General features: G+C 43.5%; 4 protein-coding genes across 5 annotated transcripts; 2 read left to right on the top strand and 2 right to left on the bottom strand.

Moving 5' to 3' along the window:
• Window positions 1-1,850: 1,850 nt before the first annotated feature.
• ift22 (intraflagellar transport 22 homolog (Chlamydomonas)) lies at window positions 1,851-3,453 on the bottom strand. The gene is made up of 5 exons (XM_056293664.1): window positions 3,227-3,453; window positions 2,966-3,048; window positions 2,696-2,785; window positions 2,309-2,511; window positions 1,851-2,179 (listed from the first exon to the last, which is right to left on the bottom strand). The coding sequence occupies exons 1-5, from the start codon at window positions 3,263-3,265 to the stop codon at window positions 2,031-2,033; spliced, it is 564 nt and encodes a 187-aa protein (XP_056149639.1). The 5' UTR covers window positions 3,266-3,453; the 3' UTR covers window positions 1,851-2,030.
• A 198-nt stretch (window positions 3,454-3,651) lies between these two features.
• On the top strand, window positions 3,652-14,078 carry LOC130124198 (outer dense fiber protein 2-like). Its single transcript, XM_056293651.1, has 17 exons — window positions 3,652-3,792; window positions 4,085-4,251; window positions 4,455-4,581; window positions 4,724-4,855; window positions 5,023-5,097; window positions 5,469-5,540; window positions 5,627-5,743; window positions 5,855-6,040; window positions 6,164-6,273; window positions 6,420-6,555; window positions 8,609-8,719; window positions 8,932-9,033; window positions 9,597-9,755; window positions 10,240-10,340; window positions 10,436-10,598; window positions 12,706-12,831; window positions 13,007-14,078. Exons 2-17 carry the CDS (start codon window positions 4,091-4,093, stop codon window positions 13,190-13,192), a joined length of 2,064 nt encoding a protein of 687 aa, XP_056149626.1. The 5' UTR covers window positions 3,652-3,792; window positions 4,085-4,090; the 3' UTR covers window positions 13,193-14,078.
• A 3,420-nt stretch (window positions 14,079-17,498) lies between these two features.
• Window positions 17,499-20,536, bottom strand: LOC130123547 (CCN family member 1-like). Its single transcript, XM_056292745.1, has 5 exons — window positions 20,398-20,536; window positions 20,081-20,294; window positions 19,459-19,818; window positions 18,417-18,622; window positions 17,499-18,259 (listed from the first exon to the last, which is right to left on the bottom strand). The coding sequence occupies exons 1-5, from the start codon at window positions 20,443-20,445 to the stop codon at window positions 17,942-17,944; spliced, it is 1,146 nt and encodes a 381-aa protein (XP_056148720.1). The 5' UTR covers window positions 20,446-20,536; the 3' UTR covers window positions 17,499-17,941.
• Window positions 20,537-24,972: 4,436 nt separating this feature from the next.
• Window positions 24,973-27,560, top strand: bcl10 (BCL10 immune signaling adaptor). Of its 2 annotated transcripts, none has more exons than XM_056292747.1 (3): window positions 24,973-25,254; window positions 25,817-26,028; window positions 26,213-27,560. In XM_056292747.1, the coding sequence occupies exons 1-3, from the start codon at window positions 25,229-25,231 to the stop codon at window positions 26,644-26,646; spliced, it is 672 nt and encodes a 223-aa protein (XP_056148722.1). In that variant the 5' UTR covers window positions 24,973-25,228; the 3' UTR covers window positions 26,647-27,560. The 2 variants fall into 2 exon arrangements, with proteins under 2 accessions (XP_056148722.1, XP_056148721.1); XM_056292746.1 differs by having other exon boundaries at window positions 25,740-26,028.
• The last annotated feature ends 235 nt before the right edge of the window (window positions 27,561-27,795 follow it).

Here is a 27,795-nt window from a genome sequence, read left to right as displayed (position 1 = left end):
CTGGCACAATGAAAGACAAAATTCCCCCAAAGACATTCAATGCGACAATTTAGTATGGTACAGGCGGTTCAGAAACTAGTTGCAAAAGTCCCTATGTGGGTTGGTGGTAAGTTAATTAATTTCCTTTGCCAATTGATAAAATTATGGGAGAGAAATGTTGAACTGTGTTAGCAAACAGTACCCGTATTGGTATCAGTACCAGTAACTTGTATTGGCCGGAAGTGAGTGTAGCTTCACCACAGGGAGAGTTTCTCTGCTTTCTGCTTTGGATACTTGTCCTCTGTCATTGCAGGATTTGGCTTTTTCATTGCCTGGGCACAGTCATTGTTTGATTTTTATCACTCGAGTCAAAGTTGCTCGCTGGTATAAGTTTCCACATGCTCCATTCCCTGACATGGTCTCTGTGTCCCATTCCCTGACATGGTTGCCACATGTCCCATTCCGACATGGTCTCCACATGTCCCATTCCCTGACATGGTCTGTGTCCCATTCCCTTACATGGTCTCCGTGTCCCATTCCCTGACATGATCTCCACACGTCCCATTCCCTGGCATGGTCTCCAAATGTTCCATTCCCTGACATGATCTCCACACGTCCCATTCCCTGGCATGGTCTCCAAATGTTCCATTCCCTGACATGGTCTCCACATGTCCCATTCTCTGACATGGTCACTGTGTCCCATTCCCTGACATGATCTCCACAGGTCCCATTCCCTGACATGGTCTCCACATGTTCCATTCCCAGACATGGTCTCTGTGTCCCATTCCCTGACATGGTCTCCACATGTCCCATTCCCTGACATGGTCTCTGTGTCCCATTCCCTGACATGGTCTCCACATGTCCAGGTGCCAAGCTTTCCCACATGATCGATGACATATAACAGTTTGGGGGGGGGGGGGAGTATGTGCATGACATACCTGGTGCAGTTAATTGCACATAGAAATGCTCTTGCAAAAAACAAATAAATAAATAAAGGGGAAGAGGAAATACAATTTGGACAAAAACCCCAAAAGGGCTGATAAAAACTTGTCAGCTCAAATAACAAAAGATACTAAACCCAACAATGTATAGGCCTAGACATGTTCGTGGTGACAGATGACTAACTCGAAGCATATTAAAGAGGGGTGCAAAGCAAAATCATATTAAGTTATTGCAGTTGGAATAGTTAGAATTGCCTGATGCATGAATAATGCAGCTCTGAGGGGAGAGACTCCTTGGTCAGCATGTTTTCACATTCATGTGACTATTATTACACTTTATATCAAATCTTTGATGTAGTGAGACCAGCAATGTTTTCAATCCCCATGAAAATATTTATTGCTCATTTATAACAGCTGCTGCCAGAACCATATTTAGACTCTTGTTAAGTGATTTTACTGGAATAAAATCCATGACTGAATTCCTAATGCTCACTCAGCTAAAGAAAGCCACTTTATTTTGACATTGTATTCTTACAATTATTTTGTTCTCTGTATTTAACCCATCCTATTGTATAAGAGTAGTGGGCAGCTGCAGCGCCCAGGGACCAAATCCAGTTCTTTTTCCTATTGCCTTGGTCAGGGGCACAGACAGGAGTATTAACCCTGACATGTCTTTTTGACTAACTAAACTACTTTTGCTTCCACAGGATGCTCTCTAAGAAATGGACTAGTGGTAACTGAGGTGTTGATGTGGTTCTATATTGGAGAGTGCATATGGAAAGGAGACATTGTTGGACACAATGTTTGAATTTTGGACTGTTCTTTCCTGTATTTGCACTTCTGAGCATTATATGCTCAAATTCTTTTATCAAGCTTTTCAATAAATAGTTGACCAACAGTTTGAGAAACAGATTTTGTCTGTGGAATTTATTTACAATGCACACACAACCTTGACTTTTCTTTTTTTTTTGGTTAGACATTTTATGCAGCTGATAGAACAGTATTGAAAATACAGCATAAAATGACAACTAAATGCAACAAAATACTTAAGTTATGGGTGCTAATAATGAACTGTCAAACCTTGAGCTGGGTACTTTCTTAGCTTCACTGCTATGTAAGGATAGACATTTCTTCCTGTTCTCTATTCTCTGACAGTGTGTTTACAACATTTCCCAAGTATCTGCAGAAGGCTTGCCTCACATCCTCTGGCTCTTCCTCCAGGTTGGAGTGAATGAGTGAGAGTCTGCTCAAATGTGAGGCTGTGTTTAAAAAGAAAATAATAAAAAAAATTGCATTTAAAACTTGAAATTCACGATGCAAAATTCACCATCATGGTCATAAATTACAGAAATTTGTGCAACAATTTAAGTGTCCAGCAACAGGATTACCGAGAGGAAGCCGGCGTCCATCCGCTCCACTGCCAGGCTTGTGATGAGCTATTAGGAGGCACTGGTTGTCCTGCAGCCCCTGAGAGGCGATGAACATAGAGTGCCACGTCTCTATTTCTTTCAAGTGACTTGGAACATCCGGATTAAAAACAATAACCACACCACTGGAATCTTTCATTAGTGCTGGCCAGCAGGATTCAAATCTGTACAAAAGATAAGGATGATCGCTGATTGGGTAACACAAGACAGTACATTTGTGCAATACAGTGTAGCAAGGAAGTTTGACTGGAACAAAGAAATGCACCATCGCTTCTCAAATTTCACCAGATAGAACAGGCCAGCCATTACGCCTAAGGAGCTGTAAATTGTGTGGTGTTTTGCTCTTACTTGAAATCCCCTGCGCAGTCCCACAGTTCCACCTCACATGTTGAAAGTTTTTCAGCACTGCCTTCATTTTGTGACTCAAATTCCAGTATCCTTGAAAAATAACAGTGCACTTTAAATGCATTTAATTGTTGTAACTGGAATAGAATTCAGTTGATAATCCCTCACAAACTATTCAGAAGAGAGCGAAAACGGGTCTCAAACAGAGGACAGTAAAACACTGTAGTGCTTGTGAAGGCCAAATAAAAGCAGTAATTTCCCAGTCTACTGTACCTGACTCCTTGGGTAGGGTTGTATTCTCCTCCCACTGTCTCGGTTATGTCAGAGAAGAAATTTGCAAGAACCGTTTTCCCACTCTGAACATGAGGGTGGATATGAAACAGTGCACAGACGAATACAGTGAGTAATAAGCACGTATGGCTTTTTTTGTTTTTTTTTTGTTTTAGTTACGTTTCTACTGATACAGTTAGCTGACCAGCAGCATCTAACCTCAAAATACTGCCATCAAATTGCTATCAAAGGCATCTGACTTACCTCACAAGGTCCGATGAAAAGAATTTTGGCTTTGAACATTTCTAGTCAGTTAGCCTATGTTGTCTAACCACCCAGTCGGTGGAAAAACATTGATAGTTTACCAGCCAATCTATGTGTCTGAAGCGCAGCAAACGTTAACTTTTACTGCTTTATCGAGCAATAACGAAAAACGTTTTTGAGCAGAATAGCGGCCAATCGCAAATATTTTGGGCCACACTCTGTGCTAAATGTGGTGTATCGAGACACTTTCAAGTACACTTCCTGTTCGTAGCCATGACTACCCATGGGTTCCTCGGTTCATTGGTTGTTACTACAGTTTGTTAAAATAAAGTCCCGCCTTCTTGCCCGCAGGGAACGAATCAACGCCCAGGACAACAGACTCGTTTTCCGACGCTACGATCTGGTTCGTTTCTCAGAAGGTAACTCATTGTGCGAAGCCACTCAAAGCTAGACGTTAAAACAGTCTCAATATTTAAAGCCGAAAGGTGAGCTGGACTATGTACCATTAGCGTTACATGTCTTGCTAAGATCAGCGGCCTTTGGAAGCTGCTTACGAAGACGTTTCCGTACGTGAGAAGTTTTTTCTTTTTTGACCCATATGATTGCCTACTTGCTTGCTTCTTTCGCCGTAGTACTGGATAACTAGCTGCTTATCCAGGACTACGGTGAAAGCAGCAGAATAGGTAGCCACTAAGCGTCTTCCCTGACATCTAATCGTTATCGCCAAGGTTTTAATTGCTTAGCTTTGGCTGGTCGTCTGTTAGTGCCACGCTTGGTCTGTGCTACACTAATTTCAGCTGTTGCATTACTTAAAACATGTCCTGACGCTGCCTGTCTTTAATTTCACCTTGTTCACAGAGCGTCATGTCTGCAGAGGATTCCATCCGAGATTCGCAACTTGGCTTCATTTCTACGAGGGAGGATTTCACTTATGGTGATCTGGATAGCCCCCAAGAGCCAGGAGGGGGAAAGAGCACAACACGAAGCAGCCTCCGTGCAAGAACACCAGAGCTGGACATTTATAGGTAAAGTCATATAGTGTGCATGTCTGTGAATGTTCTCATTCATCCAGGTCATAGTTATCCAAAGGAATTGAATCAAGTGCAACTGGACTATATAGTGTGCAGTTTTACACACGCAGGGCTAAACGTTCACTCAGTAGCAGCCGTAGTATTTCAGGTGCACTGATGAAAGATAATTCTCTTGCTTTCTTACATTTTTAATGTAGTCATGGAGAATTCACTGATATGAGAGGCAGCCCTCTCCTGAAGATGCTGGTGGAGGCTGAAGCAGCGGCTAACTCTGCAGCCATACAAGTTGTGTCTTTCAAAGATGCCATGGAGGATGAATTCAATGTATGTTCATTTTTATTACAGCTTTACATGTAACAACTTGTATTCATATTGGATACGGATGTGAAGTAAACCAAACATCAACTTAAACCAAAGAAAAGTTCCTGCAGCTTTCTCTCACTTTCCTTTTGTATTCTTGCCATAGAGTTCAAGGCAGTCTGCTAGTGATAAGCGTGAAATTACAAGACAGAGAGGCCTTCTGCTTGAGAAGCTGGAGAATTTCAAATGGATAAATAAGTCTGTTCGACAAAAACTGAAGCAAGTGCAGGAAGCAGAGGTTTGCTACGATCCCCTTCACCTCATTTATAGTCCTCATAATAGGAATATAACCACACATCATAAACAGATTATTCTGGCAGCAAATATAAGAACTTTCATGGACCCATATGGTTCTGTGAGATTTTCTGTTCAGTTCCAATAACTTCTGCCTGTCATTCATTTTAGGTTGATCGAATTGGAACTGACAAACAAATTAGTGTCCTGCTGAAGAAGATGACACAAGCTGAAAGTGAAAATGTTGTAAGTATAGATTATACATTTGTGCTGAACAGAGAGGGGAAATGCTTGCATTGAGACACGCACAAGTGTTGGTATGCTTAAGTTGTGGCAGACTGGCTGAAGATTTACGCTTTAAAAAGGTTTAATCTTCTTATGTGAGGTTAATGGATAATTTGGTGGTTCATATGGGTCCTTTTTTTAAGACCTGGTATGTGGTAACACTCAATGTTTAGGGTAGATATGTGAGTGCACTGAATTTTTATAACTATCGGGCAACTATCAAGATTTGTCACTACATGAGATGAATTAGATGATTATTTTAATGCATGAAGACTGTCATATTACTGTATATCAACAGACAAGTTTTCATCTTGCTCTTTTGCTTTCAAAAGCATTTAAAAAGAAATTTGGCCGAGACAGAAAAAAGAGTTGATGAACTGATGGATCTGCGGCAAAAGGAACAGGCAAGAATGATCAAGATTATTATGTTGACATGCTTACCACCAGCTTCAATATTTTCTAAGTAATCAATTTTTGCTGACTGTCATAGGCAAACATGGAGCGCACACTTCAGGTGACCAGGTCTGTGGAGGTCACGCGTGCTCACTTGCAAGGGCAGCTACGCAACAAGGAAGCTGACAACAATCGTCTGGCTGTGCAACTGCGGGTACAACTGCCTTTTCTGCTAATGTTGTTTGTCTGCCTTTTCCAGTCAAGGTGCTTTTTATATTTAAAAAAAAAAAAGGTTGAAGGTAATAACACATTCCTGTTGGTTCAGACCCTGGACAGAACTCTGAGTGAGCAGAGGATGGAGATTGACAATCTGATAGCGGCTATCTCATCTCTCTCTGAGAAGGCATCACAGGAGAAGGAAGCCCTCAAGAAGGCCGCCCGAGCCCAGAAAAAGAGAGCTGAGAGATTTGAAGCTGCTGTAGATAGATGCTTCTCTCAGCTGAGAGAGAGGGTATTGCAGTCACAATGGCATTAACTATTGTTCGTAGAAATAATTTTTCATAATGCCAGTGAGGATCACAAGGTTTGATATCTTGCCATTTCTTTTCAAATCCTCTGTATGGTGTACTTATAGGATGTTCAGCTGGCCGATGCACATTCTGAAAGGGACTCTTGGCGGAGACAACAGGAGCAGATGACAGAGGAGAGGGTGCAATTTGTTGTTCAGATAGAACTACTGAAACAGTTAAGTGTTTAATCTATTGCACACTTAACAGCTTTCAGTATATTGTGTCATCCCAGTGCAATATGTCATTCACATTACAATTTTTCAGACAGCAACAATAAACTGTTGCAATGCAACGGTGAATATATGTGTTTCTCCATTGCAGCCAAGTAACAGACTTGACAGCAAGGTTGAAGTGGGAAAGAGATGAATCCGCTGCAACGAATGAAAATGTTAAGCAGAATGTTGACACACTCAACACTGAAAATGCCGATCTTAACGTCAGTAATGCAGCACTAAAGGTATAGTGTCCCAAACAAACCTGACCCAGAAGAATTTTTTATGCATTGCATAAAAGATTGCTGGCTGCAAATGATTACTCTTGCTTGAAAACATTTCTGAACATACACATGCTTCTTATATCTCTTGTACAAAGATACTGGTAAAGCTTCTCTATAAAGTCAGTACTGACCTTCAGCCCAACAGCAAGCTAGGGTTCTGTAAATAACATCTGACAAATTTAAACTGGAGACAGTTACAATATTTAATGAACCGTTAAGAGTGAAGAAAGAATCACAGTCCTTCATCGCATCACATCTAACTATTTGTGAAATCTTACGCACTTCATGAAAAGAAACTGTAGGAACGGTAGGAAAAGTGCTCAACAAGGAGCAAAATTCTTTAAATTCTTTGTGAGACGGTAAGTAAATTCTTTATGAGAGAGCAATCATCAGTTTGACAGCTGATGATTTCTTATGGCATGAAACAGGCTTGTACTGTCTCATAAAGAATTTACTTGACCACTGGATTTTATATATATATATATAAATATAAAATCTCCCTCTAACCTTTTTTGTTTGGGTGGTGTGTGTCTCAAAATCCCATGGTGTGAGCTGTCAAACTCCCGAGTTTGAGGGCACTGCACAGTATCTTAGCTGTTCCTAGGACTACACTCTTCTGGACAGAGACCTCAGATGTTGTTCCTGGATTCTGCTGGAGCCACTCTCCCAGTTTGGGGGTCACAGCCCCTAGTGCTCCTATTACCACTGGGACTACTGTGGATTTCACCTTCCACATCCAATGTAGTTCTTCCCTCAGCCGTTGGTATTTCTCTAGCTTCTCATGCTCTTTCTTCCTCATGTTGCCGTTGCTCAGGATTGCTACATCAATGACTACTGTTGTTTTCTGTTCCTTGTCGACCACCACAATGACTGGTTGGTTAGCCAGCACCTGCTTGTCAGTCTGGAACTTGTCCCACAGGATCTTAGCACTACCATTTTCAACTACCTTTGGCGGTGTATCCCATTTTGACTTGGGGACTTCCCGTCTATATTCAGTACAGATATTCCTGTACACTATCCCACCCACTTGGTTATGCCTTTCAATGTACGCTTTCCCAACTAGCATTTTACACCCTGCTACTAAGTGCTGGACTGTCTCAGGTGCATCATTGCACAGCCTGCATCTTGGGTCTTGTCTGGTGTGGTAGACCCCTGCCTCAACCGATCTGGTCCTGAGTGTCTGTTCTTGTGCTACTATGATCAGAGCCTCTCTGCTGTCCTTCAGTCCTGCCTTTTCTAGCCACTGGTAGGATTTCTCGATATCAGCTACGTCTTCTATCTGTCGATGGTACATCCCATGGAGGGGCTTGAGCTTCCATGATACTGCCTCTTCTTCTTCAATAAAGCTCTTATTGACAGCTGATGATTGACAGCAATCATCAGCTGTCAATAAAGCTCTTATTGACAGCTGATGATTGCTTACGGCATGAAACAGGCTTGTGCTGTCTCATAAGGAATTTACTTGACTCACGGGATTATTTTGCTCCTTATTTCTTGAGCACTTTCCCTACCATTGAGTGTTTCTTTTAACAAAGTTATTTATATATATATATATATATATATATATTACTATAGAGCACCAAATAGTGTCGTCATCTAGGGTACAGCCTCACATGCCCCTGACCAAGGCAATGGGAGGAAATAACTGGAGTTGGTCCCCAGGTGCTGCACGGCAGCTACCCACTGCTCCTAGCTACACAGCTAGGATGGGTTAAATGCAGAAAGTAAATTTCATTTGTATGTATGTACAAAATGACTAATAAAGAATATTCTATTCTATTATACTATATATATATTAAAAAAATTTGATAGCTGAGTTATTCTCTTTTATATTCTGAAGCAAGTCTTTTCTTGTGACTGTGGATATTTGATTGATGTCATCAGTTCTCGCTGCAATTGTCAACCTCTACACTTGATCATCATGTCCATAATAACAATAAATAAATCCCTTAGCTTTTATTACCACAGTGAGAGGAATGATACACCATAATGTTTGCTGTCTGTGTGCTTGCAGGCTTCTGTTGAGGAGTTGGAGAAACAGCTAGCTCAGTCTGAGGCAGCTCTGATCGAGGAAAAAGCCATCTCGTTGGATAGGAAACACCAAGCCGAAAAGTACCAAAACCAGGTTGGTGCTCACCCATTCGTTTTATTCTTTTTTCTTTTCTTTTTTTTTACTGAGCCCCTCAGCCTGTAGAGCAGTACAACATTGAGGCAGCTGTTTTTGGTTCATTTGAAATGTTTTGCCACCATGTAATGAGTTAAACGGGGTTTGGAATTTTGGGGTTTGTTTTTGTTTCGTTTTTTGTTCATTCGTTCTTCTTCTTCATCCTCTTCCAGGTATTGGAACTTCAAGCCGAGGTAGATGGTCTCAGAATAAAGTATGAGAGTCTTTTAAAAGAGATGGAGTATGAGAAAGATAGAAAAGAGGAAGTTTGCATGGTAAGCCCAATTCAAAGGACTCAGATTTGTCATTTGATACTCCTGATATTTTCAAATATTCTATACTGTGAATGTGCATCTACCCAATGAATGCTAGCAACTGTGCTGAGTAATATTCAATATTTCAGATAATGTAAGTATTAAGGTAATTTTTCTGCAGTTTACTAACAGCATTGTCAATGCTTCTAACCCCAATTTCTTGAGACCTGTACCCAATATTTGCAATCCTCCTGAATCGCTGAGGACTTGTTCCACCTTACTAGTGCTCTCTCACAAGCACAGCATCCACTGCACAGCGACTTTATTTCATTTTAGTGCTGGCTCTTGCATCTTCGAATTCTCGGCAGTCACACTCACAAAAAGCACTGTTTACTCACATCTGCTGGTACACAATCCAAGAATTAGATGGCTTTCCCGAAAATGCCTCTTTTTTTAGCAGTCTGGGTTCAGCTAGCAAGAGAAAAGACAGAGTTGAGCGGTTTTATGGTCAATAACATTTTGTCTGCCCCCCCCTTCCCCATCCCACCCACCCCTGGCTGCTGTCCTCCTCCGCTGGAGCCCAGGTCAAGTGGGAGCTCCAGGGGCGCTTGGAGGAACTGCAAGCTTACCCAGAGTTACTGAGAACAACCGAGCAGAGTCTCATCGAGAGCCAGGACAACCTGCGACAGTCTGAGAGGAAGTGTTCAGAAAAGTCAGAGTCCATTAGGCAACTGCAGGTTAAGGTGTGCAGCAGTCATCTCTAAATGAGCTGTGGCAGTTAGAAAATGTAACGTGGCTATTTACACTTTCTGACCACTCGGGGGTAGTATACCCCATATTTCTCCAGTTGCATCCTCTAGTCAGCCCTTGCTTTGAGGCCGTGTCGATGTTTGTGATTAGATGTTCTCTGGTTGCAGTGAAAACCATTAAGTTGAACCCCTCGGTACCTACCTACCCATTTGTGAATATGTTCTTGTAATTTGTGCTTGTGAGTGCTTGCCAGTTACCCTCAAAGTCTTCATAGACATATGTCAGCAATGTTTAATCAGTGATTGGAATATTGTACAAATGTTTGTTCGCAGTGTTGTGGCAGTTTGTATCAAATGGGCTTTCATCCATTCAGTAATTTGCATGTGACTTGAGCCCACTTTAATTCTCTGTTAATTCATGCCCAAGATAGGGGACATCAAAGAAGCTGTTCTGAAGAATAAATTTTTCCATGCACAGATGGACGGTCAAGCTAAGCAGCTCCAAGCATCCGTGGAGATGAAGGAGTTAATTCATGGGGCCAACACACAACTTCAGGAAAAAGTGAATTCGCTCTTAAGGTAAGACATCTAATTTCCTGTCGTATTGGGGTTGATTTGCAGTTTCCAGTTCTTTGATTACATGGCCTTTTTCATTGGTGTGTCTGTGTTTGCAGGAAGATGGAGGAGCTACAGCAGGAGAATCTGGAGCTGGTTGGAAAGCTCGCAACCCAAGAAGAATCTCTCAGCTACAGTAATAAGCATCTGGATCAGCGCTCTACTGAGTGTCAGGCCCTCAACCGACAGCTAGAGACAGTTTTATTGGATGTTAATCAGCAGGTATAGCTCTACTGCAAGTCATAAGTGGACGTACAGTGGCCACAAAATGTATGTAGACCCCTTCACTTTTTGCACACTTTGTGTTGCAAATTCAATTTTAAATGACTAAAATTGCCCTTTTTTGCCCATCAGTAACCCATTAATGACAAAGTGAAAACATGTTTAGAAATTTTTGCAAATTCGCTAAAAATCAAACACTGAAATCTTGTTTACATAAGTATTTAGATCCTTTGCTGTGATGCCAAATTGTGGTCAGGTGCATCTTGTTTGCTTTCATTATGTACAGCTTGATTGAGTCCACTTGTGGCAAATTCAGGTGATTTGACAGTTTAGAAAGGCACAGCCATGTAGTATATAAAGGACCCACAAGTCACACTGGCCAAAAACAAAACCATAAAGTCAAAGGAAGTCTCTGTAGACCTCCGCGATACAAGTTTGGCAAGGCATAGATCAGGGCAGGGGCATAAAACAATTTCTAAAGCTTTGAGTGTTCCCAGGAGCACAGTGGCCTTAACTGTGAAAATGGAAGAAGTTTGGAACCATCAGGACTCTTCCTGCATAACTGAACAAGAAGGGTCTTGGTCAGGGAGCTTACCAAGAACCTAACTGTCACTAACAGAGCTTCAGAAGTCCTCTGCAGACTTGGGAGAACCTGCCGGAAAGACGACAACCTCAGCAGCACACCGTCGATCAGGCATTTATGGAAGAGTGGCTTGATGGAAGCCACTTGAGTGAGGCATGTGACAGCCCGCTTTGAGTTCACCAAATGACATTTACAGGACTCATGAGCATGAGGAAAAAGATTCTCTGGTATGAGAAAACTTAACTCTGGGCAGAACTCCAAGCACCCTGTCTGGTGAACACCACCCACTGCTCATCACCTGGCTAATACCATCCATAACGGTGACGCATGGGTGGTGTCAGCATCATGCTATGGGGGTGCTTCTCAGCAGCAGGGACAAGGAGACTGGTCAGAGTTGAGGTAAAAATGAATGCAGCCAAACACAAAAGTCCTTGTAGAAAGCCCGTGACCTCAGACTGGGGCGACAGTTCACCTTTTCAGCACAATGACCTGAAGCATAAAGCCAAGACAACATTTGAGTGGCTTCAGGACAAAGCTCTGACTGTCAAGGCATGTTCTGTACTATGTCCCAGAGTTATAAGTAAAGCTTCATAAACCCACATATCTGCATGATCATTTCAACATAGTATAGAACATGCCTTGTTGAGTGACCCAGCCAAAGCCCAAACTTAAACCCTATAGAACTTCTGTGTAAAGACCCAAAGATGGCAGTTCATACGTTTCCCATCCAATTTGATGGTGCTTGAGGATAAACTGCCTAAATACAGGTGTGCAAAGCTTGTAGAGACTCACCTTAGAAGACTCAAAGCTGTAATTGCTGCCAAAGTGGCTTTTATATAGTACTGAATTAATGATCTGAGAATTTCAGTTTTACTCAGTTTGGCTGGACGACCAACTCTAGGAAGCGTCCTGGTGGTTCCAAACTTCTTCCTTTTAAAAATTGAGGCCACTGTGCTCCTGGGAACACTCAAAAAATTTTATACCCTTGCCCTGAACTATGACTCACAACAAAGTTATCGCGGCAGTTTACAGCAAGTTCCTTGGATTTCATGGCTTGGTTTATGGCCTGACATGCAGTGTGAATTGTGGGACCTTAACATACACAGGGACCTTTATATACACAGGTGTGTGTGCCTTTGCCACAGGTGGACTCCAATCCAGTTCTAGACTCATCAAAAATAATTAAAGCAGAAAGGATGCACCTGACCACAATTTGGTGTGCCACAGCAAAGGATCTTAATACTTACATAAATGAGATTTCAGTTTTTGATTTTTAATAAATTTGCAAAAAAATTCTAAACTTGTTTTCACTTTGTCATTAGGAGTTATTGATGGGCAAAAATGGAAATGTTATTAATCTAAAATTGAATCTACAAAGCAATAGTGTGCAAAAAGTGACAGGGTCTGCATACTTTCTGAAGCCACTGTTCTCATAGTTCCTCATAACCTACGGTGGTAGTGTAATGGCACACATTGTAAGAATTTCAAAGCATTTAGTATGATTCTCATTTTCCACATGGCCAGGTTGCCAAAGTTAAAGAAAAAGCAGCCTCTAGAGACAGAGCTCTTCAAAACAAAGTTTTGGAGCTAGAAGCAGAGAAGAGCCGGAAGGAGACAGAGCTGAAGCTACTTAGACAGAGCAAATTGTCTGTGAGTATCATGCTGCCCATGCAAACAGTTTCAGAAATGTCTCTGAAGATGTATGCTTGATTTTCATTGACTTTATCTTTCATTCTGTCTCAGTTATGTTACTGTTTAGTCAATGCTGAAAGAACCTCTCGCATCGATCTAAAATCCCACGGACTGTCGATACTTTTCTCTGCAGGCAGAGAAACAGTACGAGGTGCGTCTGAAGGAGTTGCGGCTCAGCCTGGACCAGTCGGAGAGCCACAAGCAAAGCATTCAGAACTATGTAGATTTTCTCAAAAGCTCATATGCAACAATGTTTGACGAGGGACTTCCACCGTCAAGTTTTGGATCATATTTTCTAAAATCACACTTTAAGGACTAAACTGTTTGTACGGTTTGATATATACAGATGAGCCTCTTTTTTTTTAAGTGAACCGTGTATGTAAGAATTCATTTATATCACATTATATAGACTGAAGGGATCAAATTTTACTTATAATTTTGGTATATCTGCATTATCCGCACTGAAATGAACATATATCTGTGCAGACAATGAAGTGCGATGAGTCTTGCCATGTTGCGGCATGCATCCTGTAATGCAGATGATCTGCCACTAACTGTTTTTGTTTCTTCATGGCAGTTTCATGTCAGGTTTGTACATAAAAAAAAATGCCACCAGGAAGAATGAATAGCACATGTTTTAATCCTCAATGGTTTCATTACCTGTTTTTACTCATTTGCTGCAGTGTCTTTATACGTCAGTGCAAAATCTGAGTGGGTACTGTGAACTGTTGGTGGTTTTGTGCCTTATGCCCACAAAAATAAATTGAAGTGGGGGGGGTTTTAACCTTTAAATTGTCCATATTTCAAACCTAGCACAGATGGATATTAAAAAAAAAGCTTATAATATTTTCTAATGGAGTCGTGTTCTGCGGGTCCCTGTGCCCCAGCCAAGCATGGCAAAATCAGCCAATATCAGTTGATATGGTGCTTTGTGCAAAAACGAGGGATGCACTGATTCAGCTTTGCCTCCCTATGGCTGGCAACAAATTCTCATAACTCTTATGTAAGCTGTACTCGGCACGTCCGATGACATGGGGTATTTTTCTAGTCTGGGAATAAACACCCACTGCATTGAAACCCGGTTGATCTGCAAACTTCCCATGTGTTTGCATGTTTACTGTTGGCTGAGAGTATATGGGTTCGGAGCTCAACAGTAAGACGGAAAGATTTTATTCTGCTGTTTTGATTTTTAAGGGACGCCTTTCCTGTGGTAACAAATTGTAGCCATGACCATTAAGAAACACTTGATTAGCAAAAAACTGTTTGCTTTTTTCTGCTGTCGCATATCCAAACACGTTAAGCCCAGCTATCTGGTGCAGCCAGCGTGCATGGCGGAGGGGGTGTCACGTCTACTTAGGCTTTCTTCATTTTGTTTTTTGTCCTTAGCTCTGTTTGCTGTGACATTGTTCCTAGATCTACGCTGGTATCTCTAGATAAGTATGAAATGTCCGGGCCTCAGTTAATACTGTGATGTGTTCTTGCTGTGTGGACCTGTTCCCGGGGGGGAAGCGTTGCTCCTCTCAAATTCTCAGAGACAAAGATCTATTGTGTTCTCCGTCAGGGGATGGAACCATTTCATTTCTGTGTGCGTCAGTGCCCCTGTTCTTTCCTCCGCTCTTGTTCTTGGGCTCTTGGTCTTACCCGTTTACGTAATTCTGATGGTTGTACACCGGGAATGTGTGTGTGTGTGTGTGTGTGTGTGTGTGTGTGTGTGTGTGTGTGTGTGTGTGTGTGTGTGTGTGTGTGTGTGTGTCCCCTTCACTGTTTGTTGGAAAAAAATGCTTACAGCTGACAATTGGTAATTTGTTTGGTATCAGAATTCAAAACCGTGAAAGAGACACCCTGTGCTCATGTATGGTCTCCCGGCTGGGTGACTTGTTTGTGTATTTTACAAACATTGCAGGGTTTAGATTCGTTGTTTTGGGAGGGGGGTTTCAGCTCGTAGACATTTTGTTCAAAAAGTAAATATCGGCTATAACGTTGCACCACATGCCACGTCCGCCTCCATCACCGTTTCATTTAAACTTATCTGGTCAGAATTCAATCCGAATTTATTTGTTTGGACTTGCGAGCACACGTTTTCTAAGCTTAACAACATGTGAGGGGGTGATACTGAGCTATTCCAGTCACTGTGCAGCGTTCAATACAAACAGTTGGATCCACTAAAGTCAGAAGGCCAGAAGCACAAGTCTCAGATGTGAGATAATGCTTAGTCACTCCAACATGGCACAGCGTGTACCCCAGTTTAACAACTGATTAAACTGTTACAAGCTGTGATCATTCTTGGTGAAAATATCACACTTTTCTCAAAACAAAATGTTAACAGGGCACATTCGCACACGGCATCTGTTCACGTCACATTCAGCCTGCTGGACCATCCACCGGACTGACTGTCCGTACACACCCCTGACACATGTATGAACTGCCCACTAACTTTTGCACACAAGGGGAAATAAACTTAGCGCCTTTCCAGAGCTTAAGATATTTGTGTGACTGTGGATGGTTTTCGAAATTCCAATTTAACCATTACTTTTTACCCCGATAAGTGACAAGAAATATACTCAAAGTATGATATATATAACAAAAGTATTGATATACACTACCGTTCAAAAGTTTGGGATCACATTGAAATGTCCATATTTTTGAAGGAAAAGCACTGTACTTTTCAATGAAGATAACTTTAAACTAGTCTTAACTTTAAAGAAATACACTCTATACATTGCTAATGTGGTAAATGACTATTCTAGCTGCAAATGTCTGGTTTTTGGTGCAATATCTACATAGGTGTATAGAGGCCCATTTCAAGCAACTATCACTCCAGTGTTCTAATGGTACAATGTGTTTGCTCATTGGCTCAGAAGGCTAATTGATGGTTAGAAAACCCTTGTGCAATCATGTTCACACATCTGAAAACAGTTTAGCTCGTTACAGAAGCTACAAAACTGACCTTCCTTTGAGCAGATTGAGTTTCTGGAGCATCACATTTGTGGGGTCAATTAAACGCTCAAAATGGCCAGAAAAAGAGAACTTTCATCTGAAACTCGACAGTCTATTCTTGTTCTTAGAAATGAAGGCTATTCCATGCGAGAAATTGCTAAGAAATTGAAGATTTCCTACACCGGTGTGTACTACTCCCTTCAGAGGACAGCACAAACAGGCTCTAACCAGAGTAGAAAAAGAAGTGGGAGGCCGCGTTGCACAACTGAGCAAGAAGATAAGTACATTAGAGTCTCTAGTTTGAGAAACAGACGCCTCACAGGTCCCCAACTGGCATCTTCATTAAATAGTACCCGCAAAACACCAGTGTCAACATCTACAGTGAAGAGGCGGCTGCGGGATTCTGGGCTTCAGGGCAGAGTGGCAAAGAAAAAGCCATATCTCAGACTGACCAATAAAAGAAAAAGATTAAGATGGGCAAAAGAACACAGACATTGGATGGAGGAAGACTGGAAAAAAGTGTTGTGGACGGATGAATCCAAGTTTGAGGTGTTTGGATCACAAAGAAGAACGTTTGTGAGACGCAGAACAAATGAAAAGATGCTGGAAGAATGCCTGACGCCATCTGTCAAGCATGGTGGAGGTAATGTGATGGTCTGGGGTTGCTTTGGTGCTGGTAAGGTGGGAGATTTGTACAGGGTAAAAGGGATTCTGAATAAGGAAGGCTATCACTCCATTTTGCAACGCCATGCCATACCCAGTGGACAGCGCTTGATTGGAGCCAATTTCATCCTACAACAGGACAATGACCCTAAACACTCCTCCAAATTGTGCAAGAACTATTTAGAGCAGAAGCAGGCAGCTGGTATTCTATCGGTAATGGAGTGGCCAGCGCAGTCACCAGATCTGAACCCCATTGAGCTGTTGTGGGAGCAGCTTGACCGTATGGTACGCAAGAAGTGCCCATCCAACCAATCCAACTTGTGGGAGCTGCTTCTGGAAGCGTGGGGTGCAATTTCTCCAGATTACCTCAACAAATTAACAGCTAGAATGCCAAAGGTCTGCAATGCTGTAATTGCTGCAAATGGAGGATTCTTTGACGAAAGCAAAGTTTGATGTAAAAAAAATCTTATTTCAAATACAAATCATTATTTCTAACCTTGTCAATGTCTTGATTCTATTTTCTATTCATTTCACAACATATGGTGGTGAATAAGTGTGACTTTTCATGGAAAACACAAAATTGTTTGGGTGATCCCAAACTTTTGAACGGTAGTGTATATAACATATATAGTATAAATATATAGTATGCTATATATGACAAACTAAAAAGCTATATATATATATATATATATATATATCCATCCATTATCTGAACCGCTTATCCTGCTCTCAAGGTCGCGGGGATGCTGGAGCCTATCCCAGCAGTCATTGGGCGGCAGGCGGGGAGACACCCTGGACAGGCCACCAGGCCATCACAGGGCCCACACACACACACACACACACACACACACACACACACACACACACACATTCATACCTAGTATGGCCAATTCGCCTGACTATATATATACATATATATATATATATTCTGATCCCTCTATTGGTTATTGGTTTCTTGTGTTGAGACGTAACTTGGGCAGCAATGACACATAATGAAATATTTATTAATACTGCATACAGTGTGATAAACGGTATTAAAACAGTTTCATAAATAACAAAATGAGGAAGTATGGAAACACTGACATGTTTGGCAGCTACAATAATATAGCTGCGTGTCTTTATTACCATGTTAACTGGATGAAGTGGTGATACTAGAAGCACAAACTTCAAAACACGTGCATAATATGCAACATATGCATAGTATGTTTGCTTCTGAGAATTGGTTCGTTTGAATTATTACAATTTAACAATAGCTTCACTAATGAAGCAAACCACGAGGCTCCAATGTGAAGCACATTCACTAATGATAAATATCACTGAACTCATCTTACAGATGGCCACAGTCTGACAGTGCATGTTAGTCCATATCATTCAACATTTCTGAGCATACCCCTCCTCATTTCTGAGCATACCTCTCCTCTTTCACTTAAAACTAATTCTCTCGACTTCTTCACGCTCGACTTCAAGCTCATGTCAGAGTTTTCTTTGCGCCCCTGTTTGTGGACGTCATGTAAGGGTCTATGGAAGGCAGGAGCTCGTTGTTGGTGTGGGGGCAGCTGAGGTCACACTTGCAAGACTGGATCATCATCACGTTCTTGTTGAATGTCTCGCCGTCCTCGCATCGGAAGCGGACCGGCACCGTCCGGGTCTGGTGAGGGCTGCAGCAGCGCCCGTCTGCACAGGCTCCACAGTACCTGGGCCGAAACTTCTTCAGGCTATGGCAGCCTGCGTGGGACAGCTTAACAGGGTGGCTGGCTTTCTCAATGCCTTTGCACTGCTGACCCCTCTGTTGACAAAAGCAGGACAGGAACTATGATAAACGTGTTAAAATTCCCCAGTATGATCATACCGAATGGAGGAGACCAGGGTAGGAGACAAAGCATACTTGTTTTTATGAGGAACCGTACAAATTCAACAACAGCACAGAAGATGCTGGAACCTACCTTGGAGCTGGTGAAAGTCACACGAGTGCATGGACGGACTTCACAGATCCGGGTCTCCTTCATTAGTTTACATTGGCCGTTGCGGTTGGACCGCCTTGTGGACAATCCAGTACCACAGGACTTGGAGCAGGGGGACCAAGCAGTGGTTTGAAGCACACACATCCTTCCTCTGGAAGACATGTGGCTTGCTGGCTCCCTCACGAAAGCTGTGATGGTAAAAAGGGGAAAGGTTATGACACAGGGAAAGGACGAATCAAAAGGCAAATGTTTTCCGCTGCAAATTTAGGCGAGACTAAATCAAATACTCTTCAATGTCATAATCCCAAGCTTTGCTACTTTCACATATATTTTCCTGTCATTGATTTTTTTTAATAGATTACATTACGTATTTACCCAGAGTTAAAGAGCACCTAAATCCTTGGTCATTTTAGTGAGTTTGCTGATATCTAGAGGTAAAAAACCGTGTAAAGGGTAAAAACATAGCAGGCCAGTCTTGTTACTTGGATGCTAGCATAGCAGGATAAACACAGTTGCAGAGAACAACATTAATAATGTCTTTGTCGGATATAGGTGTACCAAAGAACCAGCTCTGACAGTAGTATTGACAATTGTGTCAGTTGTAATTCTGTCTGTCAGTGCTGATGATAGGTGCCGGCACACCAAAATCAAACAGAGGAGTTATCAGTTATTAGCTGCATCTGTGTTTATCCTGCTATGCTTATGCCACTTCACCCCAGATGGCGCCACTTTAACAATCTCTGACCTTATCATTCTTCATTTTAACACCCACCCTGACCTTAACCTTTATCTTAAGCTACTGTTAACCCCCGGGGGGGGGTGTACAAATAAGGAGTCTCGTGCTTACATCACACAGTACCAAAACCAGCCTGCCATGTTTTGAACCTTTACATGACTTTTGAACCTGTAGATGTCAGCTAACTCATTACAATGCTCTAGGGTTTAGTTACTCCCAAAAAATGACATGTGGTAAACGCAGTTCAGCAGTGCACGGGCCGAGCGCGTGCCTTGAAGAAGTGCTCACCGGGTAAAGACCTGATCGGTGCGCTGCCCCCCATGGGAAGCAGTTCGTTCTCGTTGGTGAGGTAGTCCTCAGACTGGCTGACGCCCCTGTGCTGCTGCTGCTGGCTGCTCTTCTCGGCTTGAGAGCTGCCCGCCTTGCTTTCTTTCAGACACACCAGCTGATCGCAGCAGCGGCCGGGCACCTTGAGCAGCCTGGGCTTGGCGCAGCCCTGTTTGGGCAGCGTCACCTCGTGCTGGCACAGGGAGACGCATCCAACGCCGCCGTCCATGCAAGTGCACTGGTGTTTGCAGTTTGGCCGGAAGCTCTCCCCGTTCTGGTAGATCTTGTTGTTGTACTCGCAAGTTCTTCCATCCGATTTGGCTGTTTGGGGGGGGGGGGGGGGGGAGGGTTAGGGTTGAAATAACGGAGGCACGAAGTTATTTTCTATAGCTCGAAATCAGCTCAAGGATGCGTGCATGACAAGGAGCAGAGGGGGGGGGTGGTGCAACTTTTAAGGGAGATTTTAAAAAGAACTTAACTCGACTGCACTGAACTGAACTTCAGAGGTCCTTCGATTCATTTCTTTTTTTTTTAATTTAACTGAAGTGAGGATTCAAAGATGCATTTTTTTTTCCTCCTGTACCTCGACAGATGCCCTTAGCTGTGCCATATCCAGCTCCGAAGTTGCACTCCAGCCCCTTGGCGTGGTCGCACGGCTCGGTCTTGCTGCAGTCCTCGTTGAGCTGTCGCGCACAAACTCTGCAGCAGCCGCAGCCGTCCGGGACGAGGCTGACCCCAGGCACACATCTGGGAGCCTCGCTGGGACACCGGCACTCCTGGGGACACCGTGCCAAAACCTGCAGAAGAAAAAAAACACAAAACAGGGAATTGAGACTTTTTTTAATCAAATGCATGCTTTTATCAACACAAACAGTAATGCACGACGAATTTTTGCCTTACCAGCTCTAAAATCCCCCCAAGAAGAACAATAAGAGAGGCTGTCCGCATTTTCACGAGCTGATGCTGCACCGGGTGAAAAAGAAGAGGAGAGAAACCTCCTCGTGAGACAAGTTACGAGTGACGTGTGCTTGTTTGAACGGCCGGTTAGCCCGTCTGTTCGGTCTCGGGTGCTCCATCTCGTTTTATACACCCGAAACGGGTCTGACGTATGCGCGAGCTGACGAGGTGTCCCAAAACTATTCGAGGAATGATGCATCCTCCCATAAGACGACCCCCCCCTCACCCCCACTTACACCGCCCCCCCACACACACCACCGCTCCTCGGTGAGCGGAGAACTTCCTCGTCCAGCTCGTGTTCTTCCAAGAGCCTCGTCTCATTTCATTTTCATTTTCTGTGGGTTTGCTGGTGTTTACATGGACCAATAATGAGGAACTTCTTTTTTTCCCTGTGACAGCGACACATTCTTCTGTAATGGCTGGAGCTCTCTATCCCACGCTGTTCTCTCTCCTCCAAAACTTGATGCTGGAGAAAAGTACTCTTATCGTTAGCGATATTATCATTGGCACAAAGCACACTTGTGCTACAGAGATAACCATCAGAAAATTTAAACGAAACTTGATAAAGTCAATAAAAGTAGACCCTGTGGATCCACGACTTATGGATTTCATCCCCCTTGTGCATGTGTGAGACGTCCCGTAAGGGGAATCCACATCAGGCCACCACAAGCTCAGGTGTAAATATTGAAAGAAAAGGTACATATATTTTATAACCAGCTGGATGTCTTCCTTGGATGAGTGTGAAACGGTGTTTAGACTGGTGCACATTGTCTGTGGTCGGTGTTGGAGCCGCCGGAGGTGGTTTTATAGATGAGGCTGGTGTTTCCCTTTGCGGCGTGTGGAGTTATAATTAAAACCTATGAGGGCTAAAATTCCACCGTCTTATTTGTGATTCCTGCCAGTCGTCTAGTGGGCTGTGGATGGACCAAGGGTTCATTTAGCGCCGATATCTCGAAAAAAGACAAGCCCCCTAAAGGAACATTTGGGCCTTCTTTTTTTTTCTTCTTCACGCCGGGTGAGCGTGTCTTGAACGGGAGGAAACACAACGGAGGTCCCAGAAAGGCTGGGCCGAGCCTGACGTAATGTTTCCATTTACAGGATGAACACTGTATCCTTGGGAGGGCCACATGGGGCGAATAAAGCCTTTATCAATGCCCACATCTACCAGCTATGTCAATTATCTGGGAAGAAAAAAAAATCTTTTCCTCTCATTATGACTTGCGAGAACAAAAGGCCGAGGAAGGCAGGCTGGCACAGAACCCCCTCGCGTCGTCTTGAGTGACAGTAAAAGAGCCATTGAAACCGGTGCCAGCTCCGGCAGACAAACAGCATATGGCATGAGCTCAACACATCAACATCCAGCGGCCGTCGCCTGGAAATTGCTGACGTTTGCGGTCTCGAGTGGTTTCCCTCAAAGCCGCACACAATGCAAGGAATTTACAGAGCCGTGTCAGGTAAGAGGCTTGACTCGGTCGAATGACTCGGACCAGGACTTGAAGGATGAACGACGGCCCTCTGTTCCCGCTGTACCACCCTGCTGCGAACCCGACGTAGTGGCCTAATGTAGGGGGTACGTTCAGCTGCAAAACCAGAGTCCGGTTTTATCGGCCGTGTCACTTTACGCGGAATTTGACTTGGTCAAAGCTCAGATAGCCCACGTTAAATGTGAGACGGCAACCCGATGACAGAAGTATCGGCCTCTGACATGAGATGTTTGGGATCGAGAAGGAAACTGGAAAAAGGAGGAACGTCAGAAATAGGGAGTGTAACTGGCTGTACCAAGAAGCTATGTATGACTGTGATAGAAAAACAGAAGTATGTATAGACACAAATACACACACACACACACACACACACACACACACACACACACACACACACACACACACACACAGGGGAGTACAGTGGCGCACTGTTGCCTCACAGCAAGGGTTCGAATCCCAGGGTTGTCCATCCTTGGGCGTCATCCCAGGTCGTCGTCTGGGTGGAGTTCTCCCCGTGTCTGCAGTGGGTTTCCCCCACCATCAAAAATACATGTGTGTTAGGGTTTATACTCCTGTCTGTGCCCCTGAGCAAGGCAACAGGAAAGAGCTGGGGTTGGTCCCCAGGCACTGCAGCTGCCCCCTGCTCCTAGCCACACAGCTAGGATGGGTTAAATGCAGAGCATGAATTTCCCCACAGGGATTAATGAAGTATATCAAAAAAAAATTTTTAAATCACAAGTTTGACCAGAGTATATATCAAGTATGCATGGGGAGGCATGGCTCAGGAGGTGGAGTGGGTCATCTAGTAATCGGAAGGTCACCGGTTCGAACCCCGGCTCCTCCAGAGAGCGTGTCAAAGTGTCCTTGAGCAAGACACTGAACCCCTGACTGCTCCTAATGAGCAGGTTGGTGCCTTGTATGGCAGCCTCCGCCATCAGTGTATGAATGTGTGTGTGAATGGGTGAATGTGAGGCGTACACCGTAAAGCGCTTTGAGTGGTCGGTAGACTCGAGAAGTATTATATAAATGCAGTCCGTTTACCACGAGTGTCCATGTTGCACTGAGTTTTGACCGCGTTGTTCATTGCAAAGACAAACTGATTCAATATGGACGGCCTCTTTAGCTGTATTAAGAGAACTATAGAGGTTATTTGGAGCATTTTCTGTTGTTAAGTTGCAATGTCCAGACAACGTTACTACGATCCCTCCACCCTTCCATTTACAGACCCGTAAGGTTTGTTATGCAACACGTATTATTACCCCCGTCTGGGAATTCTGCTGTCAGCGAGACAAGGCTTTCATCAGCATTAGCCTGTCATATTCTCCAGCAGTCACTTCCCCGCTTACCTACTACTGCCACGGATGATTCCCCACTTTGACCCGCTGAGAAGAAATTGCAGCTTGATTGAAAAGTCCCGGTGTTGTGTTCAGCGTGAGCAACATTTGCCGCACTCTTGGAGATTGCTAAGTAATTACAGCATTGCTCTGTGTTCAGTCAAAGGACCAATACCCTAGCTCATGTCGGGTGTTTCGTGACAGCCGGTCATACGTTGCTGTACTGCATACCGGAATGTCTGCAGAGGCTTTGCAGACATGATTACAAATCCAGCTTCCTCGCATCATCGCTATAAATGAGTTTTCCTTACTCTGTGGCTCTTCCCCCGCAGGGGCCACTCGGAAGGAGGTACACATTGTTTGCGTCTGAAATTTGCTCCTCTGACTCTGCATTATGGTTGTGTTACTGCACTGACTAATCCCTGTGCCCCCCACCACCCAACACCCACCACCCTTCCTCCGATGATCCAGTTTGAAGAAGGCCCCTTGGTTTATTGAACGTGTGTGGAGGCGTGCTCCCCGTCAGATAGTCACTGAGGGAGCAACTTCAGGGCTACAGGACGTTATGGCCCACTTCATCTGAACAGACGCTGTTGCCCATTTTCTTTCTCACGCTGCATTTCAGGAAACAACAAAACAGTTCTGTCAGCAATCCCATCAAGCAGATCTGCCCTCAATGACGTCTCGGAGCATCACGGTGCAGAGGGAAGTGAAAATGTAGACACCGTGATGCTAGTTTTTTTTTTACGTGTTTAATGCAAAGTTAACTTGTTCCTCTTTGCCACGGTGTAGTGAGTGTGTAACTGCATGAGGAACTGTATGTTCTTCCTTCTTGTAACATGCATGATCATGATTTTTTTTCCTTTCTTTTTTTTATCAGGAGTCCTCTAACACAGCGAGACAGACATTTGAAAATGATGCCAGTCGCAGGACCTGTTGTTGCATCAAAACAACAACAACAACAAAATGTTAGACAACATTTTTTTTTTGCATGTGAAAGTTGAACATAAGTGCAACATAAACCTCAGAAACAGCACTAATATATACGTTCAGCAACAACAGGGAACGGTATCGTTGCGTTGACTTTGACAGCAGCCTGTCAGTGGGGTTAAACAGCTCCATCCAATGGGGGTCTTGGGAACACGATTTCACCTGTGTCATGACACGAACTTTAAATAATCGGTGTGAGGAGGGTGTAGGATGGATACTTGGGCTGAATTCACGAGAAGGCTCCCAGACTTGCTGCTTGTTGGTCACTGCATCAGATTTGTTGCCGGAATTTGAATAAATTCCCCACATACGTATATAGGTGGCGTCGTGGACCTTTTTTATTTTTTTTATATTTAGATGATCAACACGGTTCTGCAAACAAAGCACACCCGGCGAACAGCAGCTACTTTGTTTGTAAAACGGTGTTGCTAATGTAAAGAATAGTAAATAAAATCAATTTAAATAATCTACATTTTGCCGTTTTTCTTGGTTTTTTTTCTCTCCATTTCCTGTTGTGACACGGAAACGTTATAATCGAGGCCCCGTTTTATGTGAATGAAGGGGCGTTCTCGCCGGCGGCACGGATATCAAGGGATACGTATTCTTCGGGGGATACCAAATCTAGCGGCGCAGGTGTCGCCGCTCCCGGTGAGCGAGGAGCCTCGTTTACAGCGTCTCTACGTGAACGAACGTGCGTCGTATCAGGAAGTCCGTCAGCGTTTTTTTCGGTGAGACGGGCACGGAAAAAGTTTGAAGACGAGTGGTTAAACCGCCTTTAAGGATAAATAATGTCGAGGCGCACCTATCAGTGTGAATAGCCCGTGTTTCGTTTGCTTAGGCGCCTTTGTTTCCATTCAAATAGCAATTTCAAATAGTAATCTGGGTAAATCTCCGCTCATTGCCCGAAACACCTGAATTGTTCACTCAAGAGGCTGAGTAGCATGGACGTCCCTCATCTCACAGAGGATGAAATGGCAGAGATTAAGAAAGACGTAAGTACGTGAAAATTCGGATAAATTGACTTTGTGTGAAATAAAAAATAGTGTAGCAAATACAGAAATGAAACTAGCTAGTTGTATATGCCCACACCGTGTGCATCATCCTAGCCTAGAGAGTCCGTTGCTGCGGGAAATACCCCCACCACACCCTCCCTTTGACCCCATCAGGTTCTACACACACCCGTCCCCATCTTTGATTTGAGAGTAATACTTATTTGTCTTGAGTATATGTCAGTTAAGATGCACATTTGGGATTACTCTGATTTAATCTTCCTTTTTGTAATAAGTGCTTTATAACCTTTAACACCCCAAGCATTGTGTTTGACCTGCTTGCAACATGAGACAACTCACTTGCCACCTCCAAATAGAGATCACTTAACTTTACAATGAAGTATGTTCACCCTAATAATGTCATGGAACTGACATGTAAACCCAAAGCTGTCCTCACCTATGTATCACCATTGGCTGTGCCCCTTCAGGTGCTGACCAGATTGCGGCCCTACCTCTGTGACAAGATCAGGGCTGAACGCCACTTTGACTTCCTGCGGTCCCGCAGGATCCTGACGCGGGACGATGCCGAGGAAATCAGCTGCCGGACCACGCAGACCAAAAGGGCGGGAATGCTGCTAGACATTCTGGCGGAAAACCCGCACGGTCTGGATGCTCTGATTGAGTCCATCCAGCTGTCCCGCTCCCAAAACTTCCTCATTGCCAAGATCACGGACGAGGTGCAAAGGGCCAAAAACGAGAAGATGGAGTCTCACAAAGGTGAATGGTCCGAGTCATGATGAAATCTGAAATGTTTAACCAAGTGGAGCCTTTTGTTGAGACATTCTTGAAACTTTGACTATTTATTACAAATCCGTTTCATATACCTAATGATTCAGATTTATGGCATTGGTCTGTCCTTCCTACTTTCTATATCTACCCTACCTTTGTCTCTCCACTGCAGGAGCTTCCACTTCCTCGTCTGACCAAAGCACTTTGGGACTGACCAGCGATCTCTCCAGGACACTTTCAAATGAATCCACCATGCTCTGCCACCCGGACGGGGAAGGGAGTACCACGACTTCAGACATGTTGGGGTCACTGAGCCTGCTGTCTTTAAAGAAGGGGGCAGATATGACCTCAATGGGTGGGGAAAGTGTGGTTATGTCTTCTTCCACAAGCTCTTCCACCCTTCCCCGGCCCGGAGATCCAGGAGCGCCTCCGCTGCCAGAGGAGCTGCTGGAGGAATCCTCCGCCAATGCAGATGCCGGAGTGCACGGGCAGCTGGAGCATTCTAGCAGCGGAGGGGACCCTAATTTCCAGCCCCTCCGATCGCGATCTCTCACCCCAACATCACAGAGGGCTAACTATTCATTTACAGCCCCAAAATCTCAATGAGCGCCCTTTCATACAGACAAGAGCAATATGCAAAGGAACCTTGAGTCATAACCACACCAACACCCCCCCTCTCTCTCTCTCACTCACTCTTGCTCTCTATGTTCTCTTGTGTTGCTCAAGTCAACTGATTGTCTCATAGTTTGAATCTCGTTCATAGTCGTGTATGCACAGATATACGGTTACACTTCTGACAGTGATGATTTAATTTCTCTCTGTCTCTGTGTGTTTCTCTTTCTTTCTCTCGCTCTTTCTCTCTTTCCTGCCTTATGATACACATGACATTATCAAAGCTGTTAGAATATCTGGGTTATGGTTAAACGATGACTGTATTACTCATTGTATATTTCCACTGTACCAGTCAGTAATTTTTTTTAAGTTTTGTACAGCGAATCTAAGTATACATTTACATTTTCTCATAAATAAATGTGGTAGTACATACATGCTGTAGTGAGTCAACCAATTTTGACTCATTGTTTCTCATGTTTGCTGCTCGTGCTCTCTGTTTTTTGAAAACACGTCTCTGTAAGAAACTGTGCAAAAACCTGACAGCTATGTGCTTTGAGGGAAATAAATATGTGTAGTTAACACTGGAATAAGTTGTTTAAGTGAACAGCTTTAATGAGCCAGGCTGATGCAGCCACACAGTTGCCATTGACCTGATCAATATAACTAGACAACGTTTTCCAGTTGGATTTAAACAGCATTAAGTCAACATAGAGTTTCTTTACAGTTGATCACTACAGATTTCTGGATAGGAAATCATATTGCAGGATACAAACTATTGTACGTTCTTTTTTTTCTTTTTTTGCATTCTGTGGTCATGTTCAGAAACATAACAGTCCATAATTACATCCCACAATGATTTTAAACTAATGCAACTCGTGATTTTTTTTTTCATGTGACTTATTGTGTTGTGTCGGATTGCCATAAATATAATTTGGCGCAAAATGTGTGTCATTTCCTTTCCTACAGAAACATGGCTTAGTTTACGTTGTATATGACTGGTTTAATCTCATCCTTTTAGGAGATACAACACCACTCAAACACCACTGACTTCAAAGATTCACATTTTTTTGCACCATCTCTGAGGCTATAAAGCGTACCCAAACTCTGAACCTGTTCATTTTCAAGTAACATCTGTTAAAAAAA

Source organism: Lampris incognitus, chromosome 14 (genome assembly GCF_029633865.1).
Source record: "Lampris incognitus isolate fLamInc1 chromosome 14, fLamInc1.hap2, whole genome shotgun sequence".
NCBI classification, from domain to species: Eukaryota; Metazoa; Chordata; class Actinopteri; order Lampriformes; family Lampridae; genus Lampris; species Lampris incognitus.
The sequence above is the reverse complement of the archived record's forward strand: the minus strand, read 5'-3'. Positions and strand labels throughout refer to the sequence as shown.